Source organism: Oncorhynchus kisutch, linkage group LG1, assembly GCF_002021735.2.
Source record: "Oncorhynchus kisutch isolate 150728-3 linkage group LG1, Okis_V2, whole genome shotgun sequence".
NCBI classification, from domain to species: domain Eukaryota; kingdom Metazoa; phylum Chordata; class Actinopteri; order Salmoniformes; family Salmonidae; genus Oncorhynchus; species Oncorhynchus kisutch.
In genome coordinates, this window is record NC_034174.2 from 57,691,367 (window position 1) to 57,718,564 (window position 27,198).

Genomic DNA, 27,198 nt, shown 5'->3' on the forward strand with positions numbered 1-27,198 from the left:
TGGTTGCGGTTTTATTTTATTTTTTTACCCCTTTTTTTTTCTCTCAATTGGTAGTTAGTCTTGTCTCATCGCTGCAACTCCCATACGGACTCGGGAGAGGCGAAGGCAGAGAGCCGTGCGTCCCTGCTTCTTGACACAATGCCCACTTAACCTGGAAGCCAGCAGCACCAATGTGTCGGAGGAAATACCGTACATCTGGCGACAGTGTCAGCGTGCACTGCGCCCGACCCGCCACACGAGTCACTAGTGCACGATGGGACAAGGACATCCCTGCCGGGCCAAACCCTCCCCTAACCCGGACGATGCTGGGCCAAATGTATGCCGCCCTGTGGGTCTCTGTCACGACCGGCTGCAACTAAGTCTGGACTCGAACCCAGAATCTAGCTAGCACTGTGCCACTCGGGAGGCCACTGCTTCCATTTTACTCTTTCCTATTTATGAACTCAAACTCCATAGTCCCTGAACCTGATTTAGCTTTTTTGTAAATGTCTTTAACACTAGATAACCATGCACCTTTCAAAACATCAGTTAAAAGTAGATCGAATGCCTGGTTCACTCCTGAAGTCATTCGTAAGAAATGTTGCCAGGAACATAGGCCTGGATTGGCGATCGTTTAGGCATCTGAGGAATCAATGTATGACTAAATAGAAAGGCTGATTATTATGTAAGCACTCTTTCTGATGGTGTTGTGGAGGATCGTTACAAAATATAACACTTACAAGAACTTGTGAATTCAAAATAGGCTTTTAATACAAACATATCAGAAGCCTAGATGGTCCGTGGAACACACACTTTTCCAGAGCTCTGGCTGTTTTTATACACATACAACATATGAGTCCATCCCACATGCAAATGAAGTTACTTCCCTCAGTCCATCTGCCACCATTATATCCCAATCTGTGCATCCTGCTTGTTCACGCACGATAATGCCCATATCTGCTTTCAGTTAAGTTATAATGGTGACAGGACCTCTTCATGTCCCAAAAATAATACATGCCCATCTTATCCTATGGGCCCCTTAAGTTCAGCTTGGTGTGTTCTTTGGTATGTCTGTCCTTTATTAGGACTAGTAGACTGTGTCTCTTCTCTTCATGTCCTAAAAATATATGCCCTATGTCTATAGTCCATCCGTTGGTCATTTGGCTGACCCCCTCCTTTGTGTGTCCCTCTGACCTTGGTATGTCCAGCTGTCCTATGCTCTCATGGCCTTACTTTGGTTGCCTGTCCTATACAATATTTTACCAGAATGGCAAATACACTCTAAGTGTATCTTTCTCTTGTGGTACAGTATTATGTTTCTCCCTAATATGTACATCTTGCTCCCACAATGGTAAGGGGAATCCGGCCAAATTCTGGGAAACTGTCAAATCTCTGAAGGATTGTGCTTCTTCCTCTCTGCTCCAACAAATTAATTCAGACTCAGGCCCCATTACGGACAAAAATGCCATCAATGATGCATTTAATCGTTTTACTTTTCGAAAGAGCCTCTTGCTCTACTCTGAGCTGAATGCTGATTTAGCATTTTGGCAATTCACAAAGTTGCCAAAGAAATCCACAGGGGCTGACCAATTGGAACTGGGTATACTCAAGTGTACTGACTGGCTCAGTAGGCCATAACATTGTTAAGATATGTTTAACAGGAAATATTCCAAAAGCAGGGAAAACGGCATATGTATTTCCATTCCAAGGGCGGGGATAGTTTTGTACTTGATAATTAACATCCCATCTCCAGGCTTCCATGTCTAGCTAAGATTCGAGTCTTTGGTATATAAGCAATAAACTCTGAGCATGGTTTATTGAATATTAATCAATCTGGGTTTAGGCCAGGGCACAGCAACTACATTAGTTAATGCTTTAGAAACTTAAATGAATTGTGCTGCCTTGTTTTTGGATCTGTCAAAAGTGTTTGATACTGTCGGTCATGCTGTTCGATTGGCATGGGCTCTGATGCCTGCTCATGGTTTCATGATTATCTTTAGTGACAGAACTCAGGCCATTGTGATTGAGGTTGAGGTTAAGTTTGAATTTCTTGAAGTACATAAAAGGTGTTCTGCAGGTGTCACTACTAGGACCTGTTCTTTTCACCATTTATATTAATGCTACTGGTCAATATGTTAAAAAAAAATTACATTTCATCTATATACGGCTGATACTATTATGTACGCAATTGCCCCGACTGCTGACATGGATATGACAAGACTACAGTCCGATTTTGCATCTGTACACAGCCCTGATTTAAAACTTGTGCTTAATACATGTTTTCAAGTTCCGTTAAGAGAACATCTTCACTCATCAGATGGTTCTATAAATGAACAAGATCCTGCATACAAATACCTTGGTATTTGGATTGACAATGATTGAATGTTTAAAAAGCATACTAAGAAGCTAAGATTTAAAGAGGCAGTGGGAGAACCTATTCAAGTAATTAAATCCATTTTTATGTAAAAAGAAACATTATCTGGCTACAGTAGACCACTTTGTAGGTTAACGTTACACACTATTTAGCCAAGTGAATGAAATGCCATCAGCGAGCTAACTTTATTAGCTACCTATCCAAATTCATTTGTAGATAACAGCCATGGAAGAGGGTGAAATTGCGCTCCAGCTGTCCATAAAGGGAGAATGTAGGCTACTGGATAGGGCAGGTCATTTTGTGGGAAGACATGAAAAGATTCTCCAGTTCCAATCCCTAGAGGGGGAAACTTTGAGATACTAGCAACATAATATTCAGTGCTGTCTAATGAGTATAATGAAGCCTATTTGTTTTCTATCCTCAGATATGGAAAGCTGTGAAAGTTTGTTTGCAAATGAAAAGGTCCCATTGAATGCCACGAGACTAAGAGTATATCCTATATGCCATATCTATAGGGCTACCTATGTTAGCAAATTATGTATACAAAATACAGTTAAACATCAAGTGTCAATGTTGATTAATCACATTACAATCCTGCAATAAAGAGGGGAAGGGGGTTCTGTGTCTCTGTTTTATTCTTAAATTAACATTTTCCTTTTTGTCTCGTAAGATCTCAATCTAATCATAGATAAAATGTGACCCTTCTGAAAGGTAAATTCCAATCTTTGAGAATTCAGGGATGTATTTGTGACTTGACACAATGACATAAAAGAATCATCATTAATTCAATACACCAGCGTGTTGATGTTAGCATTCTATTCGCGTAATCATACTTTGAAGTCATTTGAGTATGTAGTATGCTTATTGGTCTTAAGATACAAATGATTTGTTTTAACTAATTATGACATTTGTTGGTTGCGCTATCCTTATGAATCGAACTTGCTAGTATATTGACTATTCACGTCATGCTTGGCTAAATGGCATAGTCGTTGTGCGTTCTCAATGGAAATTGTTAAATGGGGTGCTTTATAAATTCGCTCTGGCTATTTTGTTCGGATTTCAGAGCACTGGTACCAGAGCGCAGAATACGAATTTATCCTTGTCAGTAAATGTTAGGGAAAAAACGTAATTTGAATTATTGCCAGCAGCACAGGGTAGTCACCAACTTTAGAATAACATGAAAAAAGCCTAACCAGCATTGCTAGATGAGTAGAATGGAGAGTGAGGATGTATTCTCTTGTTTGTTTCTAGAAGTAGCGTTAGCTAGCCAACTTTAGCCAGTTACCTTGGGTGTGAGACAAAAGTATTATATTTTGTGAGGTCAGAGCTTGGATCAACCCTGCTTCTTTGCAGATTTTGGGGTTGTATAATCCTTGTGAGAATCAGACAGTGGATATTGGGTAACATTAAAATTAGCAGTATATATGGGCAAGAGCACGATTGATGTTACGAATCGTCAAACTTTGTTTTACGCAGCATTTTAACAATCGCTAAAAAGGGTGTAGATTTTAGGGTTCTGTGTTGATATATGTAGTGACTATTGGCATAAAACCTGTGAACAGAAGCTGTTTGTTTTGAAAATAACTTAACTATTGCCATGTTTGTTCTTAGATATAGCAGCTAGTGTTTGTTTTAAGATGCAAACTGAACATTTTAATTGCTTGCTTAGTTCAAATACACAGTAAAAATAAGTGTTAATTTAACTCCTTTTGAGTTGAATTCAACACTGTTTCAGGTAACATTTGGTCCCAGTCTACAGTGTCACATTTTCAGAGTTAATTTGACTCAATGGTGTTAAAATTCACACGTGTAATCATATTCAACAATGGTTTAGTTGCACTCTGCAGTGTTATTTAATCACGCTTTTCAGAGTCAAGTATACTCAAAGTTGTGTTAAAATTGACACTTGTTTTTTTCTCTAGTGTTATCCAGAAAGCTCCACTGCACAGCAGTATTACCCAATTACTTAACTTGGTGTCAATGTGAATAAACACAATTACACATGATAAAAGTTATCCATTTCAATGTTAATGCACATCAACCCACCACTCACCTTGCCTTTAATCAATGTAACCATTTACACTGTCAACATCGCAAGTGACATGCTCACCAAGAAAGCAATATGGGACAACAAATAGATATCTAATTCCTTCCATATGACATTTGTATATCAAATGGTCTGTGATAATGCAGGTTGTCGGACATGAAAGAAAACAAAACCATGTTTTGACTTGGTTACTTTGTACACATTGAAATGTTCTTGAAAAGCTAGAGTAATTAAAGGCACTGTGAGCAGCAACACTTTTCCATTTGATAAAACGGAGGCATTTCAAATTCAATTTTACAACAGATAACATGCTTGGGCGGTAAACAAAGCCATATGGTATTTAGCCCAGTCCACTTTCATAACCTGAGTGCTAATTGCCATAGCAATCATAGAACCAGCTTTTACCATATTCAAAGGCACAATTTCACAGGACCAATGTCTTATTGACTAAAAAGTGTAGAGGATTGCCAATTATACGCCATATAGTCTTTAATTTTTTTTTTTTTTAAGATTGTAGTTTCAAAAAAACATGCTTGCCTTCATACTGCATACACCAACTATGAATTACAGGTCCAATTTTCTAGATGCAGCGGGGATAATGGATTAGAAAATGGTGCTTTGGTAAAAGTTATCTCTGGGAAAACAACTGTTTAAATAAACACAGAGACCCTCTGTTAACATAGGAGAAAATATTATGTTAACTATTTGAAGTAATAAAAGGAGTAGGCCCCAGTGCTGTTCAGTATAAGTTACCAAATCCCCAAAAATAAGAGCGTTTCTCAGTAGGCACTGTGACTGAATTGCATTAAGCCCCAAATCATTCGATCCTTCTGATAAATTCACAGCCACTGGTTTGTTTCTTTCCATTAATCCATAATCAAAACTTTGTATTCTTAAATCTAATTCTGCTGATGTTACATGTTTTTTCTTCAGATAAATCACTTCAACTCGTACTGGGCCACACCCTCTAACACATCATGCATCACATCAACTGAGAAGATCTCAGTTCTGTGATAATACTCACTTTAATAAACACGAATGCGTCACACCAAAAACGTATGGAAGATATGGATTCCTATTCATTTTCTGACAGTGAGTAGTGTGCATTTCTTTAGTTCCCAACACTATCTTGGGACAATCTTCAGAGAATTCTGTCTGAGTCATCTTTTTCTGCAAGACAGAGCCTACAGCAATACCTTGCGCTGAAAGACTCCACCAGGCCAAACAAACTATGTAGACCCAGATTATCGCCAGTAATCTGAACCACACTGCCATGAACACAACCACTGTATAAAGGAACCACAATGCCATCACTCTAACACTTTAATGTCTCAAACAATAGGAGCAAGGATTGCCCTTAATCCATAACATTTAAGATCTTGAGCTTCATGCAGAAGGCACACAGGTATATGTTAGCCCAACAAGAATTCCATTTAGGAGAGAAGTTCCTTAAAGTAAAATATATAGCACCCAATTTATGAAATCCTCACTTGAAACCCACAGGGTTTGCAACCTTAAAATAATCCTAGAACAATTGAATCTGTATGACGTGTCTTTCTGTTGAGAAAAGAGGGTGACTCCTAATAAAAGATCCATCACACAAGTCTTGTGTCACTAGGAACGCGAAACATCTCTGAAACATGTTTACATTTGAATATTGACTGCAAGGTAGACAATATTGGAACATACATGAATTTGTCTTGAACTACAATCTGGTCATATGTTCCAGTCTTTTTGTTTCGTCTTGTGTCAAATCTTGAGCCAATGACATGTTCAACTGGTTCTACAGTTTCCCACTTCTCTGAAAAATGTGGACATCTTGTATTCAGAATTTAGCACAGTGAAAGGATTCTCTAACCCTTCAAAAGATGCCTCCTTTCTTGGATATTTCAGTTTGTCCTTCATCACATAGAACATGCTTAACGACATTTTATTTAGCTCGCTGTTGGATATCATGAACTCTCTCTTCCATGGAATTCACAACAGAATTAACTGTACTTTGACCTACACCTGCTGCCTTTAGATCAGCAATTACAGACGCACAACTATTTACAATGTCTGGGGAAGACGTCGCTGACTCACTCTACATTTTCAGTCAACACTTCTCCAACATCACTACCTTTACAAGTGTTAAAGGTGCTTTGAGAGTTTGAAAAATCAACACCACCGACTGAACCAAATAAACTGCTAATGTGGCAATTACTTAAATGCTTTCTAAAACCAGAAAAGCTACCAAAGGAACGTGAACATCCCACTTGACCACATTTTAGATAAAGAGTTCTCCCTGGACAAAGTCCATTAATTACTTTAAGGTGCTTGACAATTACTATTATTATACAATCATAATTTTCTGATTGACACTTGAAGCGGAACTTGTATGCTCAGTCTTGCATAGAAAACACTTCATAATTTCACCTTAGCAGATCTTCACTAACGCAACATTCTTGCTCTCAACTCAGCAACTTGGGGAGTCTCCTTTGTTTCCCCCATATCAATGTTATAGATGGTTGTTTGCACAAAAGTGAAGAAGTTACTCAGGCAAGAACTGTATGATGTACCAACGACGAAGTGAGCCTTAAAGAGTTCGTCAAAGGTTCCTACTGAGGCCGTTGCCTTGCATGGAACCGCATGCTTGTTGATCACAACAAAGTAGGAGTGAATGTTGCTCTTTATGGATCCCAAGGCAAGAAGGTAGGGCTGACCGCTTTGGGTGATGCTATCCAGATGCTGCTGCACACTGGTTCCAACCTAAAACACAAGAGATATTGGTAGGAGCATTTAAAGGTTATAGGAACATCAGATCACTTCCCACTATGCATGGGAGCTTGAGATAGGGACAGATTATTAAACTTGAGCCATTTCTGGTGTACACATTTTAGACAACTTTTCAACACACCTTTTGAAATCTGATGAGCAGATCAACCCCTTGACATGCAGACATCTGTCCTGTTGATCAGTAAATCAATGTCAAATGTACATTTGCATTCAATACTGGTTGTCACAAACTTACATTGCTACCAAAATGCATATTGTGCACCTGCACAAAAACAATAATGGCAAGATAAAACATTGCTTTGCTCATACCATTCTCATTTTCAACAGCTGACTCAGCATTGCACATCAATTCCAAGAGTTCTGTGGTGGGTGTAAGTCCATGACTTTCCATCACTTTTCCCTTGAAAGTGGTTGGCCACTTCTCCAAGAATTTGTTGGCTGTGGCCTCACCAAACAGAAGCCTGAAGTCTTGTTCTATCTGCAATGAAACAAACACTAAAATAATAAAAACATAATTTTCTGATTGACACTTGAAGCGGTATTTGTTTTTTTGGTGGTGTAGTGATTGTAGTGATGTCATACCAGTCCTGGTATATCCAATACCCTGGGGAAGACTGAGAAGACATCTGCTGATTTGTCTGCATCATTAACCATTGCTTGGCAATGAGGGAAGGCAGTCTTCATCTTCTCCCGGACAGAGTCTTCATCAGCAGAGTATCTCAAAACAGCAATGGCTGCCTCGATGTCTTCGTTAGTTGGCACTTCGTCACGGGTGAAAGGGCTGTCGACCATGGCCTGGCCCACCAACTGGAGACAAAGTCAATTTGAGAGCCTGCATGATTCACAACTCATTAAATCATTGTTATATTAACCTATAATATGTATGTGAACCTACCTTTGGGAAATGTGCTTTTTTTTGTATGGTCTTCAATCATGCCATGTATCCAGACCCACTCTCTTGATCATAGTAATGTTCCTACATAATACATACATATAAATGCATAATGTATAAATTTCAAAGACTGATCATGTACGTAATGTTCCAGAGACACTTTTACTTTACTATATACATTTTTTGAAAATGAGTCTTCGAGATAAGGAAACAATGCAACAATTCCCTGTGCATACATCATCCTGACATCTGCTTTCTGGTGGCATCTGTCAGAGTCTTGGTTTTTCCATACTCTCACCAGGTTTTGATGTTCGGATTCTTTCAATTAACTTTAAACAAAATAAAGGAATTAGGTGCTCTTGGTGAGTAAATTAAACTTTAAGATTTAAAAAATAGTAAAGAATCAGCTCAAGAATACTCCCCAATCCCATAATATGAAACAAACATACAGATTACACTAAACAGTAGTTTCTACCACATACCGCTTTAGCCTCAGTTTATCCGGCACTATCTTTTGAGTTGGCTCCCTTCACCAGTGGCTGCTTCTTCATGATGGTCACACAGTGAAATTCAGAATTAGTGTCATCAGATCTTACAGAGGATGACGATGATGATTGAAAAGCTTTAAAATAGGAGAGCAAAAAATGTCAAAGCCATGTAAATGTGAACATTTAGTATTTTGAATTGTGTCATACTTGCTATTAATCAACCTTTCAGTTTAACATTAAACTGTGAAGAGTCTGAATTAATAAATACTACAAATAATTTCACAGTGATGACCCACCAAGTCCTTCATCGCCTAGAGTGGTCCAGAAGGTGCCAGGTGACTCCTTTGCAATCTCTTCAAACACCTCTGAGTCAATTTCTGTGTGAGACTAGTCATACACTTTGATGTATGTCTTTCCTCTGGTATGCTGAATTTGATGAAAACTGAAGAAGAAAAAAAACACAGACATTGTGTGTCCAGGTGAAATAGTTGGGGACTAGTGTCAATATGAAGAAAAATACAACTTAACTAACTAAAGGCACCATCAAACCTAAGGTAACGCACACACGCCTTCTTTCAAGAAAGAATCAAATGTCAGCTCAGACAGTTTCACATATTTTTGCTCTGCCACGTATACCTGGTTTTAAACAGAAATCCCAAATCTTCACATGTGCAATCAAACCAGCTAACTCAAATGTTTCTCAGTCCTTCTCCGACCCAGCACAGTAATGAACAATAATAGGCATCTCTCTGACATAGTTCAGTCTTCATGAGTTGAAACAGATGTGTTAGATTAGCTAGACATTGTTCAGTACTCTGGGGTCCATCAGCATTAACACACTGACCTAGTCGAGTATAACCCACTGAAAAATAATTTTACTTATCTTCATTTGCTGTGTCTAAGTTAATCATAACATGCTGACCAGACCGGACTGTCACACCCTGACCATAGTTTGCTTTGTATGTTTCTATGTTTTGTTTGGTCAGGGTGTGATCTGAGTGGGAATTCTATGTTGGATGTCTTGTTTGTCTATTTCTATGTCTGGCCAAAAATGGTTCTCAATCAGAGGCAGGTGTTAGTCATTGTCTCTGATTGGGAACCATATTTAGGTAGCCTGTTTGGTGTTGGGTTTTGTGGGTGATTGTTCCTGTCTCTGTGTTTGCACCAGATAGGGCTGGTTTGGTTTTTTCACGTGTCTTGTTTTGTTAGTTTGTTCATGTGTTGTTGCTTTATTAAAGAACCATGAATAGTAACCACGCTGCGTATTGGTCCGCCTCTCCTTCAACTCAAGAAAACCGTTACACGGACACGTCGCGTGCCCAAAGCGTTGCAAAATAAATTTAGAAATCCATGTTATTCAATTATTGCACCCACTGCTCGCGAACGTCTGTGACGCAAGGGCTAAAATAGAAGTAAATTCTATTTCTGACACAGATTGCACTGAAGTCCTGCCTCGCCCATCTCTTCATTGGTTTATCAGGTACTAATGTGTCATCTCCTTATTGGTTATACCCACGTGTGTGACTGAAAGACTAACTGCAAGGTACACACTCCAGTCCAGTTGGTGGCGGAATGCACCTTAAATTGGTTGCTAACCGCCATATCAAGTCTGAAAGTTCCGCCTCTCATCAACTCATTGGTTCTCACAACAAACATACGTCCGTCCCCTACTTCCTGTAAACAAAAGCCAACGTGGGTGCTTGAAACATGGACGAGGAGAGATTTATCGTTGAAGTAGAGAAGTACTCACTTTTATATGACCCGTCTTCAAAATTCTACAAGGATCCAACTAATAAAGATGCCCGCCTCGCTTCGCGTTCCTAGGAAACTATGCAGTTTTCGTTTTTTTACGTGTTATTTCTTACATTAGTACCCCAGGTCATCTTAGGTTTCATTACATACAGTCGAGAAGAACTACTGAAAATAAGATCAGCGTCAACTCACCATCAGTACGACCAAGAATATGTTTTTCGCGACGCGGATCCTGTGTTCTGCCTTACAAACAGGACAACGGAGTGGATTCCATGCAGCGACCCAAAAAAACGACTCCGAAAAAGAGGGAAACGAGGCGGTCTTCTGGTCAGACTCCGGAGACGGGCACACCGTGCACCACTCCCTAGCATTCTTCTTGCCAATGTCCAGTCTCTTGACAACAAGGTTGATGAAATCCGAGCAAGGGTAGCATTCCAGAGGGACATCAGAGACTGCAACGTTCTTCGCTTCACGGAAACATGGCTCACTGGAGAGACGCTATCCGAGGCGGTGCAGCCAACGGGTTTCTCCACGCATCGCGCCGACAGAAACAAACATCTTTCTGGTAAGAAGAGGGGCGGGGGCGTATGCCTTATGGCTAACGCGACATGGTGTGATGAAAGAAACATACAGGAACTCAAATCCTTCTGTTCACCTGATTTAGAATTCCTCACAATCAAATGTAGACCGCATTATCTACCAAGAGAATTCTCTTTGATTATAATCACAGCCGTATATATCCCCCCCCCAAGCAGACACATCGATGGCTCTGAATGAACTTTATTTAACTCTGCAAACAGGAAACGATTTATCCGGAGGCTGCATTCATTGTAGCTGGGGATTTTAACAAGGCTAATCTGAAAACAAGACTCCCTAAATTTTATCAGCATATCGATTGCGCAACCAGGGGTGGAAAGACCTTGGATCATTGTTACTCTAACTTCCGCGACGCATATAAGGCCCTGCCCCGCCCCCCTTTCGGAAAAGCTGACCACGACTCCATTTTGTTGATCCCTGCCTACAGACAGAAACTAAAACAAGAGGCTCCCATGCTGAGGTCTGTCCACACTCCAAGACTGCTTCCATCACGTGGACTGGGACATGTTTCGTATTGCGTCAGATAACAATATTGACGAATACGCTGATTCGGTGTGCGAGTTCATTAGAACGTGCGTTGAAGATGTCGTTCCCATAGCAACGATTAAAACATTCCCTAACCAGAAACCGTGGATTGATGGCAGCATTCGTGTGGAACTGAAGGAGCGAACCACTGCTTTTAATCAGGGCAAGGTGTCTGGTAACATGACCGAATACAAACAGTGCAGCTATTCCCTCCGCAAGGCTATCAAACAAGCTAAGCGTCAGTACAGAGACAAAGTAGAATCTCAATTCAACGGCTCAGACACAAGAGGCACGTGGCAGGGTCTACAGTCAATCACGGATTACAGGAAGAAATCCAGCCCAGTCACGGACCAGGATGTCTTGCTCCCAGGCAGACTAAATAACTTTTTGGCCCGCTTTGAGGACAATACAGTGCCACTGACACGGCCTGCAACAAAAACATGCGGTCTCTCCTTCACTGCAGCCGAGGTGAGTAAAACATTTAAACGTGTTAACCCTCGCAAGGCTGCAGGCCCAGACGGCATCCCCAGCCGCGCCCTCAGAGCATGCGCAGACCAGCTGGCCGGTGTGTTTATGGACATATTCAATCAATCCCTATACCAGTCTGCTGTTCCCACATGCTTCAAGAGGGCCACCATTGTTCCTGTTCCCAAGAAAGCTAAGGTAACTGAGCTAAACGACTACCGCCCCGTAGCACTCACATCCGTCATCATGAAGTGCTTTGAGAGACTAGTCAAGGACCATATCACCTCCACCCTACCTGACACCCTAGACCCACTCCAATTTGCTTACCGCCCAAATAGGTCCACAGACGATGCAATCTCAACCACACTGCACACTGCCCTAACCCATCTGGACAAAAGGAATACCTATGTGAGAATGCTGTTCATCGACTACAGCTCGGCATTCAACACCATAGTACCCTCCAAGCTCGTCATCAAGCTCGAGACCCTGGGCCTCGACCCCGCCCTGTGCAACTGGGTACTGGACTTCCTGACGGGCCGCCCCCAGGTGGTGAGGGTAGGCAACAACATCTCCTCCCCGCTGATCCTCAACACTGGGGCCCCACAAGGGTGCGTTCTGAGCCCTCTCCTGTACTCCCTGTTCACCCACGACTACGCCTCCAACTCAATCATCAAGTTTGCGGACGACACAACAGTGGTAGGCTTGATTACCAACAACGACGAGACGGCCTACAGGGAGGAAAATAACCTCACACTCAACGTCAACAAAACTAAGGAGATGATTGTGGACTTCAGGAAACAGCAGAGGGAATACCCCCCTATCCACATCGATGGAACAGTAGTGGAGAGGGTAGCAAGTTTTAAGTTCCTCGGCATACACATCACAGACAAACTGAATTGGTCCACTCACACAGACAGCATCGTGAAGAAGGCGCAGCAGCGCCTCTTCAACCTCAGGAGGCTGAAGAAATTCGGCTTGTCATCAAAAGCACTCACAAACTTCTACAGATGCACAATCGAGAGCATCCTGTCGGGCTGTATCACCGCCTGGTACGGCAACCGCTCCGCCCTCAACCGTAAGGCTCTCCAGAGGGTAGTGAGGTCTGCACAACGCATCACCGGGGGCAAACTACCTGCCCTCCAGGACACCTACACCACCCGATGTTACAGGAAGGCCATAAAGATCATCAAGGACATCAACCACCCGAGCCACTGCCTATTCACCCCGCTATCATCCAGAAGGCGAGGTCAGTACAGGTGCATCAAAGCTGGGACCGAGAGACTGAAAAACAGCTTCTATCTCAAGGCCATCAGACTGTTAAACAGCCACCACTAACATTTTTTTTATTTATTTTATTTAACCTTTATTTAACCAGGCAAGACAGTTAAGAACACATTCTTATTTTCAATGACGGCCTGGGAACAGTGGGTTAACTGCGTGCTGCCAACACACTGACAATGACACCGACTCAACTCCAGCCACTTTAATAATGGGAATTGATAGGAAATGATGTAAATATATCACTAGCCACTTTAAACAATGCTACCTTATATAATGTTACTTACTCTACATTATTCATCTCATATGCATACGTATATACTGTACTCTATATCATCGACTGCATCCTTATGTAATACATGTATCACTAGCCACTAACTATGCCACTTTGTTTACATACTCATCTCATATGTATATACTGTACTCGATATCATCTACTGTATCTTGCCTATGCTGCTCTGTACCATCACTCATTCATATATCCTTATGTACATATTATTTATCCCCTTACACTGTGTATAAGACAGTAGTTTTGGAATTGTTAGTTAGATTACTTGTTGGTTATTACTGCATTGTCGGAACTAGAAGCACAAGCATTTCGCTACACTCGCATTAACATCTGCTAACCATGTGTATGTGACAAATAAAATTTGATTTGATTGCAAAGACCCATGCACATTTCAGGTAAAGTATAACAACCCCAATGTTCATCCTCGGTATAAAACAAACTAGCTTGCGTTAGCTGAATGTAAATGCCATGTGTGCTGTATGCTTTTATTAATACATAAATCCTCTGAAGCCAACAGTCATGTGAGATTTTTGTGTTGTTGTATTTCAATTTTTCAAATGTTCATGTACATTTTTTGTTCGTTGTTGAAATAATGGTGGAATTGTACAATCGTTTTAAAGTGTAGAATGAATACACAAAACAAATGAAGATGTCAAAGTTGAACTTACTATCCCGAGTTGATAAACTACACACACACACTCTCACACAGTGCATCTAAGTAGACCTAGCTACAACCATTCTGTCCTGGAAGTCAATTTTGCCTTCCACAGAGGTGAAATACTTAGTAAACTTTTGTCTGACAAAAACTGCCTCCCAACCTGCTCTATTGGCCTGGATGGCTATGCCTCTCATGCCTTGCCTCATCCCTGCCCCACCTTGCTGTAGCCACATCTCCACATCAAAAGGCTTGTGAGGAAATTGAGGATGCACATTGCAACCACTAGGGTATCAACCTCGCTTGGCAGTAGGTTTATTTTTGGTAGAGGATTCTCCATCTGGCCGCAAGGATCCCGAATGCCTTCTCCACTGTCATTCGACAGAGACGATAGTTGAAGATTTCTTTCTCGTAGCTGATGTTATGCCCAGCATATGGCCTCATCAGGTAGGGCTTTAGTGGGAAGGCAGCGTGCACCACCAATGTGTATGGTATCTTTCCTAAATCTTCACCCCCAGGCAGAAAGGCACCTGCAGTGTTTTTGATGCCATTGCCCTTCCAAGTGGGGAGTTGGCATAGACTCCTCCATCACTGTTTCTCCCAAAATCCCCCACTTGAATAGCTGTGAAGTGGTAATTGGCATCCACAAGGGCGAGTAACACCACAGAAGGTTCCTTTATAATAAAAAAAAAACGTCTCCCTGAGTTTGGTGGTTTGGTGATCATAACATGTTTTCCATCAACCGATCCCAAACAATTGGGAAAGTCCCATTTTTCATGAAACTCTTGAAGTTTGTCTCCAGGTTTCCTCAGTGGGTCGTGGCAGATGGATCGCCAGCATCTTCCTCTCTATGGCCTCACAGGTCTCCATAATGCACTGCAACACTGTCTCGAATCCAAGACGATAGGCGAAGGCCAGGCTGCAAATAGTCTCCAGAAGCCAAATACCTGTAATGACAAAATAAACATTTTGTTATTGGATAACAATCTAAATTGTATTTACTGTTCACAGAAGTTGAATTGTGCAAAACAAGATGGAAGTCCCTCCATGACACTTTTGTAAGGAACCTACGGAAGGCCCAGCCCAGTGGTTCTGGGGGAACCAATCAGAAAGAATGGAAATACATGAAAATATTATCATTGATACCTTACGTCCAGCCAAGAAGGTAAGTAAGTTATAATATACATTTGAATTTATTGCACAGAATTTTAAATCTCAACCAATTGCAATATTGCTGCCTTTATTTTCTACCTGCTAAGTCACTACGTGATTGGTTCATGTCAGCTGGTATCCCATTTCTGAATGAGTGATTATATAGGCCTATAGATTATGAATCAGTCTCTTATTACAGAGGAATGATGAAAACCAGCAGTATTAGACATTGTGGCCTAGATTTTAGAAATAGGATTAATTGAGCCTGAGCTGAGGTTTCTAAAGTTTACTTAAAACACATTTAACTTTTCATTTATGTTGACCTTTTTTCAGCTCAAGAGGCAACCTCAGCTTTGAAAATGCTGATTCGCCTCAGCCACAACCTATGGAACCCGATGACGCTGAAGACGACGTGGTGTCCCTGAGCCATGACCCTGTGCTTCAGATGCCTGAACAACAGTCAAGACCAACCACTACAGCAGTCCTTCTAAAATAGTGGGGCGTGCCCCCCTGGGGGGGGCTCAGAGCGATGCCAGGGGGGGGGGGGCGTGTGACCCCCGGGAACATGCTTTTTTTTGCCGCAGGGAGTAGGGTTTTTTGCACCGAACAAGAGCACACAGCACAGAGCAGGAGATATGAAGTGCAGATAACAAACCCTTAAGAGACGCCATGGAAAAATATTTAACAGGGATGAAAAGAAAGGCGGAGAGAGACAGCTTTCGGGAGACTTATGTTTGTCTCATTATCTCCAAGACGAGGAAATATGAGGAAGCGTTTGTAGCGCTTGGCTTCACTGTGACTACGGTGGAAGATGAGGAAAGACCGGTATGTTTACTGTGTCTAAAAATGTTGGCAGCGGACAGCATGAAGCCAAATAAATTAAGGCGTCACATAAAGACATTACACCCCAATCACGCTGATAAGCCGCTTGAGTTTTTTCAGAGAAAGCGTGCCGAATATAGCCAACAATCGTCCCGCTTTGTGAATGCTACTTCAGTAAACCAGCGAGCACTGTTAGCATCATATAAGGTGGCGTACCAAATTGCTCAGTGCAACAAAAAAACACTCCATAGCAGAGGAGCTGATACTGCCTGCAGCATTAGACATGGTCTCTGTCATGCTGGATGACGTAAGAGCTGCAAAAATAAAAACTATCCCTCTGTCCAATGACAGTCGCCAGACGTATAAATGACATTGTAAACGATCTTAAAGAACAGCTGAAAGATAAACTCAGACAAACGTTTTGCCTTACAGTTCGATGAAGCAACTGACAGCAACAAAGACTGTTTGTTTATCGCTTATGTGCGTTTTGACATGACAAACTCCTTGTGTGAGGATCTACTTTTTTGTAAATATGTCAGAGACAGAGCCACAGCTGAAGAGCTATTCAAAATGCTGGACTGCTTCCTGACTGAGAACTGCATTGGTGTTTGCAGTGATGGTGCACAGACCATGGCAGGGATGAGAAAAGGACTTTGGGCACTCATCAAGAAGGCCTCACCTAATGCTGAGTGGTCACACTGTGTTATACACAGAGAAGCAGAGGCACCTTTCCTCTAAATTAAGTGAGGTTATGACTGACATTGTAGGTGTAGTCAATTTTATAAAGACCAGACCACTAAAAACAAGAGTCTTCTCTGCTATCTGTGAGGAGATGGGAGCTGAACATCAAGCGGTGCTGTTTCACAGTGAAGCAAGGTGGCTGTCACGAGGAAAAGTCTTGTCCCGAGTTTTTGAGCTCAAGAGAGCAGATAAGAATGTTTTCGGAGCAGGAGCACGAGTATGACCTCGCAGAAAAATGTTGTGATGAGAACTTCCTGGCAAAACTGGCCTACCTGAGTGACATATTTGGAAAGCTAAATTAACTAAATCTACAGCTTCAAGGGAAAGATAAACACCTCCCTCAGGTCACAGACCAGATCAGCTCTTTCACTCGAAAGCTTGCAATTTGGGGCAGGCGACTTGATGAAGGAAATACTGACTCATTCGAGAACCTCCATGAATTTGTTGACACTACTGACTATGATGACATCTCAGTAATTCCATATATTAAGGAGCATATTTCATCACTGATGGGATTCTTTAAAAAGTACTTCCCTGAAAACAGTTCCCAATATGACTGGGTGAGAGATCCTTTCAATGCACCAGCTCCAACTGGTTTCAGCTCTGCAGAGGACCAGTTCATTGATATGACGTCTGACTCCACATTGAGACTGAGGTTCACATCACAGACACGGAGTGAATTCTGGCTGAGTGTAGAGAGGCAGTATCCACTCTTAGGGCAGAGGGCCATGGGCATTCATCTTCCTTTTGCAACATCTTATCTTTGTGAGACTGGCTTCTCTGCTGTTGCTGCACTGAAGACCAAGTACAGGTCCCAGCTAAACATTTAGCAGGAGCTGAGAGTTGCAGTATCATGCTTCAACCCCCGTTGTGCTCTGCAAAACATGCTCATTGTTTGCCATTAATCCTGACTTCCTCATTTAGATTTTTTTTAAATCAGCACAATTTTTTTTATTCATTTTTGTTTTATAGTGTTTCATATATTGTGCTCCTGAGTTAATGTTGCTGATCAATTTGAATGTATTATTATTTATTGATTATATTTTATTTTTCAGTATCAAATGGTGAAAAAAAATGACAGTTTATGGGTAGATTTTTTATTTCAGGCAAATTCATGCACTAAGTCTTTTCTGTTACAGACTAAAAAACAAGGTTAATAAAGTTATTCTTTAAGTTGATCTATATTTCTTTATTTTTTTGTTTTCTTTAATGTTAATAAGGATACAATGTTATGCAGAGGTGTACTTATAACAATTTTATAGACAAATGATACTATTTACAGTCGCGGCGGAGAGTTGGGAGGCACGAGATGTTTACTTCTTCATGGGGGGGGGGGGGGGGGTGTAACAGAAAATAATTGAGAAGCACTGCACTACAGGCACAGCTCAAGACTGGCAGCCAAGAAAAATAAAACAGAAAGTCAACTATCAAGATGTGGATAAAGAGCTGCTTGCATTTGTCAGGAAGCCAATCCCTTCTGCTGTTACCTCAAAGGATGAGGCACTTGTACTCAGCCTTGTACCAGAGCTGAAGAAAATAGGAAGAAACAAGGGACGTCTGAAAGTGCAATTACTGTCATTGATTGTAAATTGGGATGACCAGTATGCAACACCTCCACCACCACAATGGCTCTTTGATGCTCCACATGGAAGAGCTGGACTGCGGCCTATGATGTACGGCCAGCCCAGGCATCAATACTCCTACTCACCAGGATCTAGGTCTCCCAACACATAACTGGGATGACCAGCAGGCAACACCACTGCCACCACCACGGCCCGTAAGTACTCCGCACGGAAGAGGTGGACTGCAGCCAATCATGTACGATGAGCCCAGGGATCAATACTCACCAGAACCATGGTCTCCAACATATAGCTGGGATGACAGTACATTCAGTACATTCTCTCAAGAGAGCTAGGACAGACTCCCAGTCACATCGATAATCACCTCCGAAAAGGCAGAACCCAGCCCTGCGCATACTTAGGCCCATGTTTTGGTTTAGTGTTTTTAAAAGTGTTTTTAAAAGGGAAACATAAATGTATGCACTATTTGCACTTTGTTGTTACAGTTATATATGCATTGCACCTTTTTTTTTTGCTATTCAGTGGATATTGTTATTGGGAGGGAAATGCCGTATTTGTTTACATGCCTTGATGTGACTGTTAATGTCACCTACAACAGGTGCACCATGCCTTGATGTAACTGTTTATGTCACCTACAACAGGTGCACCATGCCTTGATGTAACTGTTTGTCACCTACAACAGGTGCACCATGCCATGTTGTGACTGTTTATGTCACCTTGAATAATAATAAATAAAAGACTAAACAAAGAACAGTATGTCTTACTTACTTTGAGTATAATGAAGACACTATAACTGGCAATCTGCTTCCTAGATGTAATGGAACACAGGCCTACATCTGTGGAGCATCATGATCACAAGTTTGCTGGAGTTTCTTTACATCCATGCACCTGCTTACACAATACAACCTTTTCCAATAACTAACCTTAGAGTGACAGCAAGTCTTTGCTTAGGCTCTATTGGGGTCCTGTAGTTGGTTGTCTGCTTGGTGAGGTCTGGGCCAACAAAAGAGTCTCCATCTCTTATGCAATCCAGAAGTATCGGTGATGTCGGGCAGGGTCCAAGAGCAGCTCCTGGACAAGGTGGTAGTATTGCCCATGCTCCCTTCTCAGCACATTAACCGCCTCCTCCTTCCCTGTCTGCGCCTCAATAATACAAGGGCGACCAACTTCTGTTTTAGCAGGTGGTGTCTGTTAATCCATGCTGTTAAGTAGGGGTCGACCAATTAATTAGGGCCGATTTCAAGTTTTCATAACAAGCGGAAATCTGTATTTGTGGGCACCGATTTTTTTAAATATTTTTTTTAATACCTTTATTTAACTAGGCAAGTCAGTTAAGAACACATTCTTATTTTCAATGACGGCCTAGGAACGGTGGGTTAACTGCCTCGTTCAGGGACTGAACGACAGATTTTCACCTTGTCAGCTCGGGTGATCCAATCTTGCAACCTTACAGTTGACTAGTCCAACGCAATAACGAACTGCCTCTCTCTTATGGGCACTCCACAAGTTATGCCTGTTACGCGAATGCAGTAAGCCAAAGTAAGTTGCTAGCTAGCATTAAACTTATCTTATAAAAAACAATCAATCATAATCACTAGTTAACTACACATGGTTGATGATATTACTAGATATTATCTAGCGTGTCCTAGACTGGTATAATGTGACTGAGCATACAAGTATCTGACTGAACGGTGGCAGGGTAGCCTTGTGGTTAGAGCGTTGGACTTGTAACCGGAAGGTTGCAAGTTCAAACCCCCGAGCTGACAAGGTACAAATCTGTCGTTCTGCCCCTGAACAGGCAGTTAACCAACCCACTGTTCCTAGGACGTCATTGGAAATAAGAATTTGTTCTTAACTGACTTGCCTAGTAAAATAAAAATGTTTTTTAAAAAGGCAGAAGCAGGCGCGTAAACATTCAAAAAGCACTTTCGTGCGTTTTGCCAGCAGCTCTTGTTGTGCGTCAAGCATTGCGCTGTTTATGACTTCAAGCCTATCAACTGCCGAAATGAGGCTGGTGTAACCGAAGTGAAATGGCTAGCTAATTAGCATTTCAAACGCGCTAATGGCGTTTCAAACGTCACTCGCTCTGAGCCTTCTAGTAGTTGTTCCCCTTGCTCTGCATGGGTAACGCTGCTTCGATGGTGGCTGTTGTCGTTGTGTTGCTGGTTCGAGGGACGGAAGCTATACTGTTACACTGGCAATACTAAAGTGCCTATAAGAACATCCAATAGTCAAAGGTTAATGAAATACAAATGGTATAGAGGGAAATAGTCCAATAATTCCTATAATAACTACAACCTAAAACTTCTTACCTGGGAATATTGAAGACTCATGTTAAAAGGAACCACCAGCTTTCACATGTTCTCATGTTCTGAGCAAGGAACTGAAACGTTAGCTTTCTTACATAGCACATATTGCACTTTTACTTTCTTCTCCAACACTTTGTTTATGCATTATTTAAACCAAATTGAACATGTTTCATTATTTACTTGAGGCTAAATAGATTTTATTGATGTATTATATTAAGTTAAAATAAGTGTTCATTCAGTATTGTTGTAATTGTCATTATTACAAATAAATAAATAAAAATTGTCCGATTAATCGGTATCGGCTTTTTTGGTCCTACAATAATCGGTATCTGCGTTGAAAAATCATAATCGGTCGACCTCTACTGTTAAGAAAGGCATACATAAAGTATTGTTATTTTTTAGTTGTATAATATTAGTTTCTTATTTCACGGGCTTTTATTCAGTAAATGCATTGTTTATATCTCACCCCAGAGTGGTTTGGTTGTAAGGTAAAAGAGACTGGTTAATTATAGTAATCAGCCTGCCATCATGTGGAGTCTTTGATTGGCAAGTGCCTAAGTGTGTAAAACCATTTGCATGTATTAAATGTATTAACTCCTGTCCTGGCATCACTATTGTACAATATGAAATCATGTACTTACTTACTTACCCATGTTATCACTCCTCAATCACAGGTGAAAGCAGAAGAATCCAAATACATTTCATCAGGATCACTGGAAAATGCAGGCATGAAAAGACGTTAAAAACATCGTCCCGCCCCAAAAATAATATAATTGGTTCAGAGTTTGTTTTGATATTTTAACTTGCGTGTCTTGATCGCGTGTGGTGTGGGGGGACAAAATCAATTTGCTCACGATGGCGCACGTGCGCAGCCGGTTTGGGTTCCGTGTAAGGGTTATCATAATTATTGAGGTGGCCAATGAAGTTATTCCCTGGAGCGTTAGGAGCAAGTTAACTTTGACTGTAAACTGTAACAAAAGCAAAGCAAAGCAGACAGGTTAGCTAAATGCCATTAATTAAATTCACTTCTGATAATGCCAAGATGGCATAGCAGTTCAGACGTCTTTTTGTCCTCGTCTTGTCGTGACCCGTATATATATTTACTACTTTTTTCACATACCTTTTTATATATATTTTTTAATTTTCCATAAACCCACCTCACCAATTTCTATTTATAAAAAAAGTATTATTTACCTCAAATCTGTAATCCTCCAAGAAGCTAGCCAGAAGCTAGCCAGAAGCTAGCCAGGAGCTAGCCAGAAGCTAATCCAGAAGCTAATCAGAAGCTAGTTAGCTTCTTTACTGGCTAATCGTTAGTATTCAGCTAACCATGGTTTGTGGTCATCAGCTATCCTTTAGCTCGAAAATCTATCGCCAGTTTTGTACGGCGCAGCGCGGCTCGGAACGGAACATACCGAACCAATTTTTCTCTCCATGTCCCAGGATTTCAACCGCTAACTCTGGACATTCATACCTGGCTGGATCTCACAGCTAGCTAGCTGCTATCCGTGTGACTATCGGCTTTCGTCGATTCCGGAGCAAACATCAATTATTCCGGAGCTAGCCAGCTGAAGAGTTCCATCAATCACTCCTGGGCTACAATCACCTATCCGGACCCGTTTTACTGCCTACGCGGAGCCCCACCGGGCCTTCACAGCTGGACTGCCGACGTTATCTACCCGAAGGAGTTATCCGGCTGGCTCCTCCGTCGCGACATTACCTGAACGCCCATCTGCGGCCCGCTAACCGTTAGCTGTCTTATCGGCTGCTATCTGAATAGACAATCGGACAATTTATTTATTTGTATTTTTATTTTTTTCTTCTTGGGCCTCTGTAACTATATCTATTGTTTTTTTTGTGTGCGATTTGGATTAATCCCCTCTACCACACGGAACCCCACTAATCTACTGACGGAACGCAAGAGGTGGCTAATAACAGACCTCCATCCTATGCTAGCTTGCTACCGATGGCCTGGCTAGCTGTCTAAATCGCCGTGACCCCCAACCAACCTCTCTACTCACTGGACCCTTTTGATCACTCGACTAAGCATGCCTCTCCTTAATGTCAATATGCCTTGTCCATTGCTGTTCTGGTTAGTGTTTATTGGCTTATTTTGCTGTAGAGCCTCTAGTCCTGCTCACTATACCTTATCCAACCTATTAGTTCCACCACCCACACATGCAATGACATCTCCTGGTCTCAATGATGTTTCTAGAGACAATATCTCTCTCTTCATCACTCAATACCTAGGTTTACCTCCACTGTATTCACATCCTACCATACCTTTGTCTGTACATTATACCTTGATGCTATTTTATCGCCCCCAGAAACCTCCTTTTACTCTCTGTTCCAGACGTTCTAGATGACCAATTCTTATTGCTTTTAGCCGTACTCTTATTCTACTCCTCCTCTGTTCCTCTGGCGATGTAGAGGTGAATCCAGGCCCTGCAGTGCCTAGCTCCACTCCTATTCCCCAGGTGCTCTCTTTTGACGACTTCTGTTACCGTAATAGCCTTGGTTTCATGCATGTTAAGATTAGAAGCCTCCTCCCTAAGTTTGTTCTATTCACTACTTTAGCACACTCTGCCAACCCGGATGTTCTAGCTGTGTCTGAATCCTGGCTTAGGAAGACCACCAAAAATTCTGACATTTTCATCCCAAACTACAACATTTTCAGAAAAGATAGAACTGCCAAAGGGGGCGGTGTTGCAATCTACTGCAAAGATAGCCTGCAGAGTTCTGTCCTACTATCCAGGTCTGTACCCAAACAATTTGAACTTCTACATTTAAAAATCCACCTCTCTAAAAACAAGTCTCTCACTGTTGCCGCCTGCTATAGACCACCCTCTGCCCCCAGCTGTGCTCTGGACACCATATGTGAACTGATTGCCCCCCATCTATCTTCAGAGCTCGTGCTGCTAGGCGACCTAAACTGGAACATGCTTAACACCCCAGCCATCCTACAATCTAAACTTGATGCCCTCAATCTCACACAAATTATCAATGAACCTACCAGGTACCTCCCCAAAGCCTTAAACACGGGCACCCTCATAGATATCATCCTAACCAACTTGCCCTCTAAATACACCACTGCTGTCTTCAACCAAGATCTCAGCGATCACTGCCTCATTGCCTGCATCCGTAATGGGTCAGCGGTCAAACGACCTCCACTCATCACTGTCAAACGCTGTACGCTCTCGTTGGCTGGCCCTCGCTTCATACTCGTCGCCAAACCCACTGGCTCCATGTCATCTACAAAACCTTGCTAGGTAAAGTCCCCCCTTATCTCAGCTCGCTGGTCACCATAGCATCTCCCACCTGTAGCACACGCTCCAGCAGGTATATCTCTCTAGTCACCCCCAAAACCAATTCTTTCTTTGGCCGCCTCTCCTTCCAGTTCTCTGCTGCCAATGACTGGAACAAACTACAAAAATCTCTGAAACTGGAAACACTTATCTCCCTCACTAGCTTTAAGCACCAACTGTCAGAGCAGCTCACAGATTACTGCACCTGTACATAGCCTATAATTTCTCACCTCATCTCACTTGCTCACATCGTATATAGACTTGTTTATACTGTATTATTGACTGTATGTTTGTTTTACTCCATTTTTTTTAATTATTATTTATTTTTTTACCTTTATTTAACCAGGCAAGTCAGTTAAGAACAAATTCTTATTTTCAATGACGGCCTAGGAACAGTGGGTTAACTGCCTGTTCAGGGGCAGAACGACAGATTTGTACCTTGTCAGCTCGGGGGTTTGAACTTGCAACCTTCCGGTTACTAGTCCAACGCTCTAACCACTAGGCTACCCTGCCGCCCCTGTGCCGTCCATGTGTAACTCTGTGTCGTTGTATGTGTCGAACTGCTTTGCTTTATCTTGGCCAGGTCGCAATTGTAAATGAGAACTTGTTCTAAACTTGCCTACCTGGTTAAATAAAGGTGAAATAAAGAAAGAAATAAAAATGCAGCTACTTATCTTAAAAATGCACTTAAATGTTAACATGTGAGGTGAATTTAGAATTGACCCATGGCTCAAATTAAAGATAAGGTTGGGCAATGTTGGTTCTAGCTGGCTCACATTTGTCAGCCAACGTTAGTTAACTCATGTTAGCCATTGATGTTAACTAGCCATAGCTGCACTTTGCTTTGGCACCATCTGAAATCGACAATACAACATTAGTTGATTAATAGCTGAATAATGCTAAGTTCACCAGATAATGATAATGTTAGCTAATCTTTGTGCATGCTAAATATACATGCCATGCACTAGCAAGCTAGGTACCATTAGTTAGTCCATGTGGATAAGGACAGCTAACTAGCTAACGGCCTGCATATTCAAACTTCTTCGGTTCATATAGCGTTAACATGACCAAGATTACCATAAAACAATCTATGGTTAGCTACTTTTAGCTAAACGCTGTGTAATTAATTTTAGCTAATTAATGTTGGTTCATTTTAGCTACCAAGCTGTCAGCTACTCACCTAAATGCATGGGGTGTGTGCAAGGGCTGTGTGACCTGACAGCGTGAATGCAGTCTTTCGCATGATGAAGCTTTTTAAGAAGAAGGAGAAGATGGCAAACTGACTTCTGAAAGTTTTAACGAACATGACAAATGGCTACCACGCATCCCTGGGAGGATGACGTTTGGTTACGGCTAATGTTAGCGAGTTACATACATTGAGCTAGAACATGTTACATCCACAAAAGGAGCACGCTAAATGGGCAGTTTTCAACTCAAACAATATATGGAAAAACGTTTGCCTTCAATTATACCATCAACAGTGCATATCAGAGCGCTAGTTACCTAACATTAACTAGCTACCTCAAAGACCGCCACACAAGGGAGCTCGATGCTGACTCACAAAAAGATGAGACAGAAGCTTGAAATAAACTGACGTACGTAATTAACATCAATAGGCTATTACTCTATAATAAAGTACATGTCAAAGTGAAAACTTTGCTATTAGTTGTTGACGTTACTTACCTGATTATTTGAGGATGTGCAGGAGCAATTGCGTTGACAAGCAAGTCAAAATAATGATCATCCACAACCACAGCAAAGGATTGCCGCGTTTTTTCATTCCACTGAATTGAGTTGAATTTACACTGCAATGACTGCATAATTTTACAATACAATTTAATTCCGACCCTAGAGCTCACTTGACTTCTCATGTTGAAAATACTCATCTTCGGTTAAAATAAGTCAACGCTGTTTTCATGCACATTTTTTCACTTGAGAAGTACTGGACCAAATCTTTTAGTTAGTTGCGTGACGAAGACTTCTTTGGCAAAAAGGTCCAAATGAATGACAGATTTCTTGATTTATCATAGATTAATTCTGACTATTTTGAGGAAGTGTTACTGCCTATGTTGTTGCTACACCGTCTCAAGGGACAAACAGTAACTGTTCATTTTTCAAGTGCATGTCATTTAAGGGTGTATGCGAGCACAGACGTTAGCTTTGCCTCGGTTACTGGCCCAACGCTCTAACCACTAGGCTACATGCTGCCCCAAGCATATTGGATGACGGTCATTGATAGGTTTAGGCTACTACATGATACTCATGATACTTCCCTATATCCATCACGAGGTTGCTACAACCTAGCCAACGAATAAAAGTTTATAACAGGTTGAGTGACAAATTGGAGTAATCAAGGTAACTGACAGTGACACGTTCAAAAATGCCTTGCACACGCTTGCCTGTATCTAGGGTGTAATCATTAGTCCCAACAGTTCCAAACAAGTATTTCTATTTGACAAATTCAGGTAGGTTTATCCCTGTTTCATTCCTTTTGCTTCCATTTAAAAAATGTTTCAACAGAATCAGCGGAATGAATACACCCCTGATCACCCACACACACTTTCACAGCAGCCACACAAGCAGCGTCATCACTTTGCTCGTTGTGTGATTTCTTCTCTCATCTACACGCTCTCCTCCTCTCACCTTTTCCCTTCGCTTGTTGTCTTCAGTGCACAACACAACAGCTGTCTGTCACTAGGCGAAAAAGACTTTCCAAGCCAAACCTTCAGCTACCCCTACATTGTTGTCACCATATTAGCCAATGTCATAGTCAACATAGCTACTAGAACTAACACGCTAGTAAACCAGCTATAATCACGTCGTATAGTGTACAGCAAGTAGATTAGCAGTTACACAAGGAATTATAAAACCGAAAGCTTACCTTGACTTGGAAGAGTTCCAGTGTTGGATAGCCTTAGCCAGCATTCTTCTTTGTTTGAGCCGGATGTATAAGTAGGCTAAATTAGCTAGTAAGTCAAAGTGAAAGTGGGAAAAAATACTCTCTTCTCCTTAATTTTTGAAAAAATATATTTGTTAACTGTTCAACTATTGTCTTTCTAGCTCTGAGTCAACTACACACCACATTTTATGCACTGCAGTGTTAGCTTTGCTTTCAGTACTAGATTCATTATCTGATCCTCTGATTCAGTGGACAACATGTATTTTCATGCTGC

The 27,198-nt window shown here is 41.5% G+C and overlaps 1 protein-coding gene across 8 annotated transcripts; it reads right to left on the reverse strand.

Annotated features, from left to right (window-relative positions):
- Positions 1–4,179: 4,179 nt before the first annotated feature.
- LOC109890853 (uncharacterized) lies at positions 4,180–27,198 on the reverse strand. Of its 8 annotated transcripts, XR_004210429.1 has the most exons (10): positions 25,709–26,420; positions 21,575–21,688; positions 21,370–21,433; positions 8,852–8,997; positions 8,550–8,689; positions 8,071–8,151; positions 7,758–7,982; positions 7,485–7,653; positions 7,297–7,346; positions 4,180–7,148 (listed from the first exon to the last, which is right to left on the reverse strand). XR_004210429.1 is itself a non-coding variant. In XM_031827709.1 (9 exons), exons 6-9 carry the CDS (start codon positions 7,965–7,967, stop codon positions 6,831–6,833), a joined length of 747 nt encoding a protein of 248 aa, XP_031683569.1. In that variant the 5' UTR covers positions 7,968–7,982; positions 8,071–8,151; positions 8,550–8,689; positions 8,852–8,997; positions 21,370–21,433; positions 26,907–27,198; the 3' UTR covers positions 4,180–6,830. The 8 variants fall into 8 exon arrangements, 7 of the variants coding, with proteins under 7 accessions (XP_031683569.1, XP_031683580.1, XP_031683552.1 ...); XM_031827709.1 differs by lacking the exons at positions 21,575–21,688; positions 25,709–26,420 and adding an exon at positions 26,907–27,198; XM_031827720.1 differs by lacking the exons at positions 21,370–21,433; positions 21,575–21,688 and adding an exon at positions 8,304–8,396 and having other exon boundaries at positions 25,709–26,418.

What these genes read in the sequence shown, in the direction of transcription:
- LOC109890853 (XM_020482985.2), bottom strand. Translation starts at nt 7,967, where the DNA reads ATGGTCGACAGCCCTTTCACCCGTGACGAAGTGCCAACTAACGAAGAC. An exon ending in TATTGGATATACCAGGACTG is followed by an intron (nt 7,654 to 7,757) that starts GTATGACATCAC and finishes GTTTCATTGCAG; the next exon opens with ATAGAACAAGACTTCAGGCT. An exon ending in TGCTCATCAGATTTCAAAAG is followed by an intron (nt 7,149 to 7,296) that starts GTGTGTTGAAAA and finishes CTTGTGTTTTAG; the next exon opens with GTTGGAACCAGTGTGCAGCA.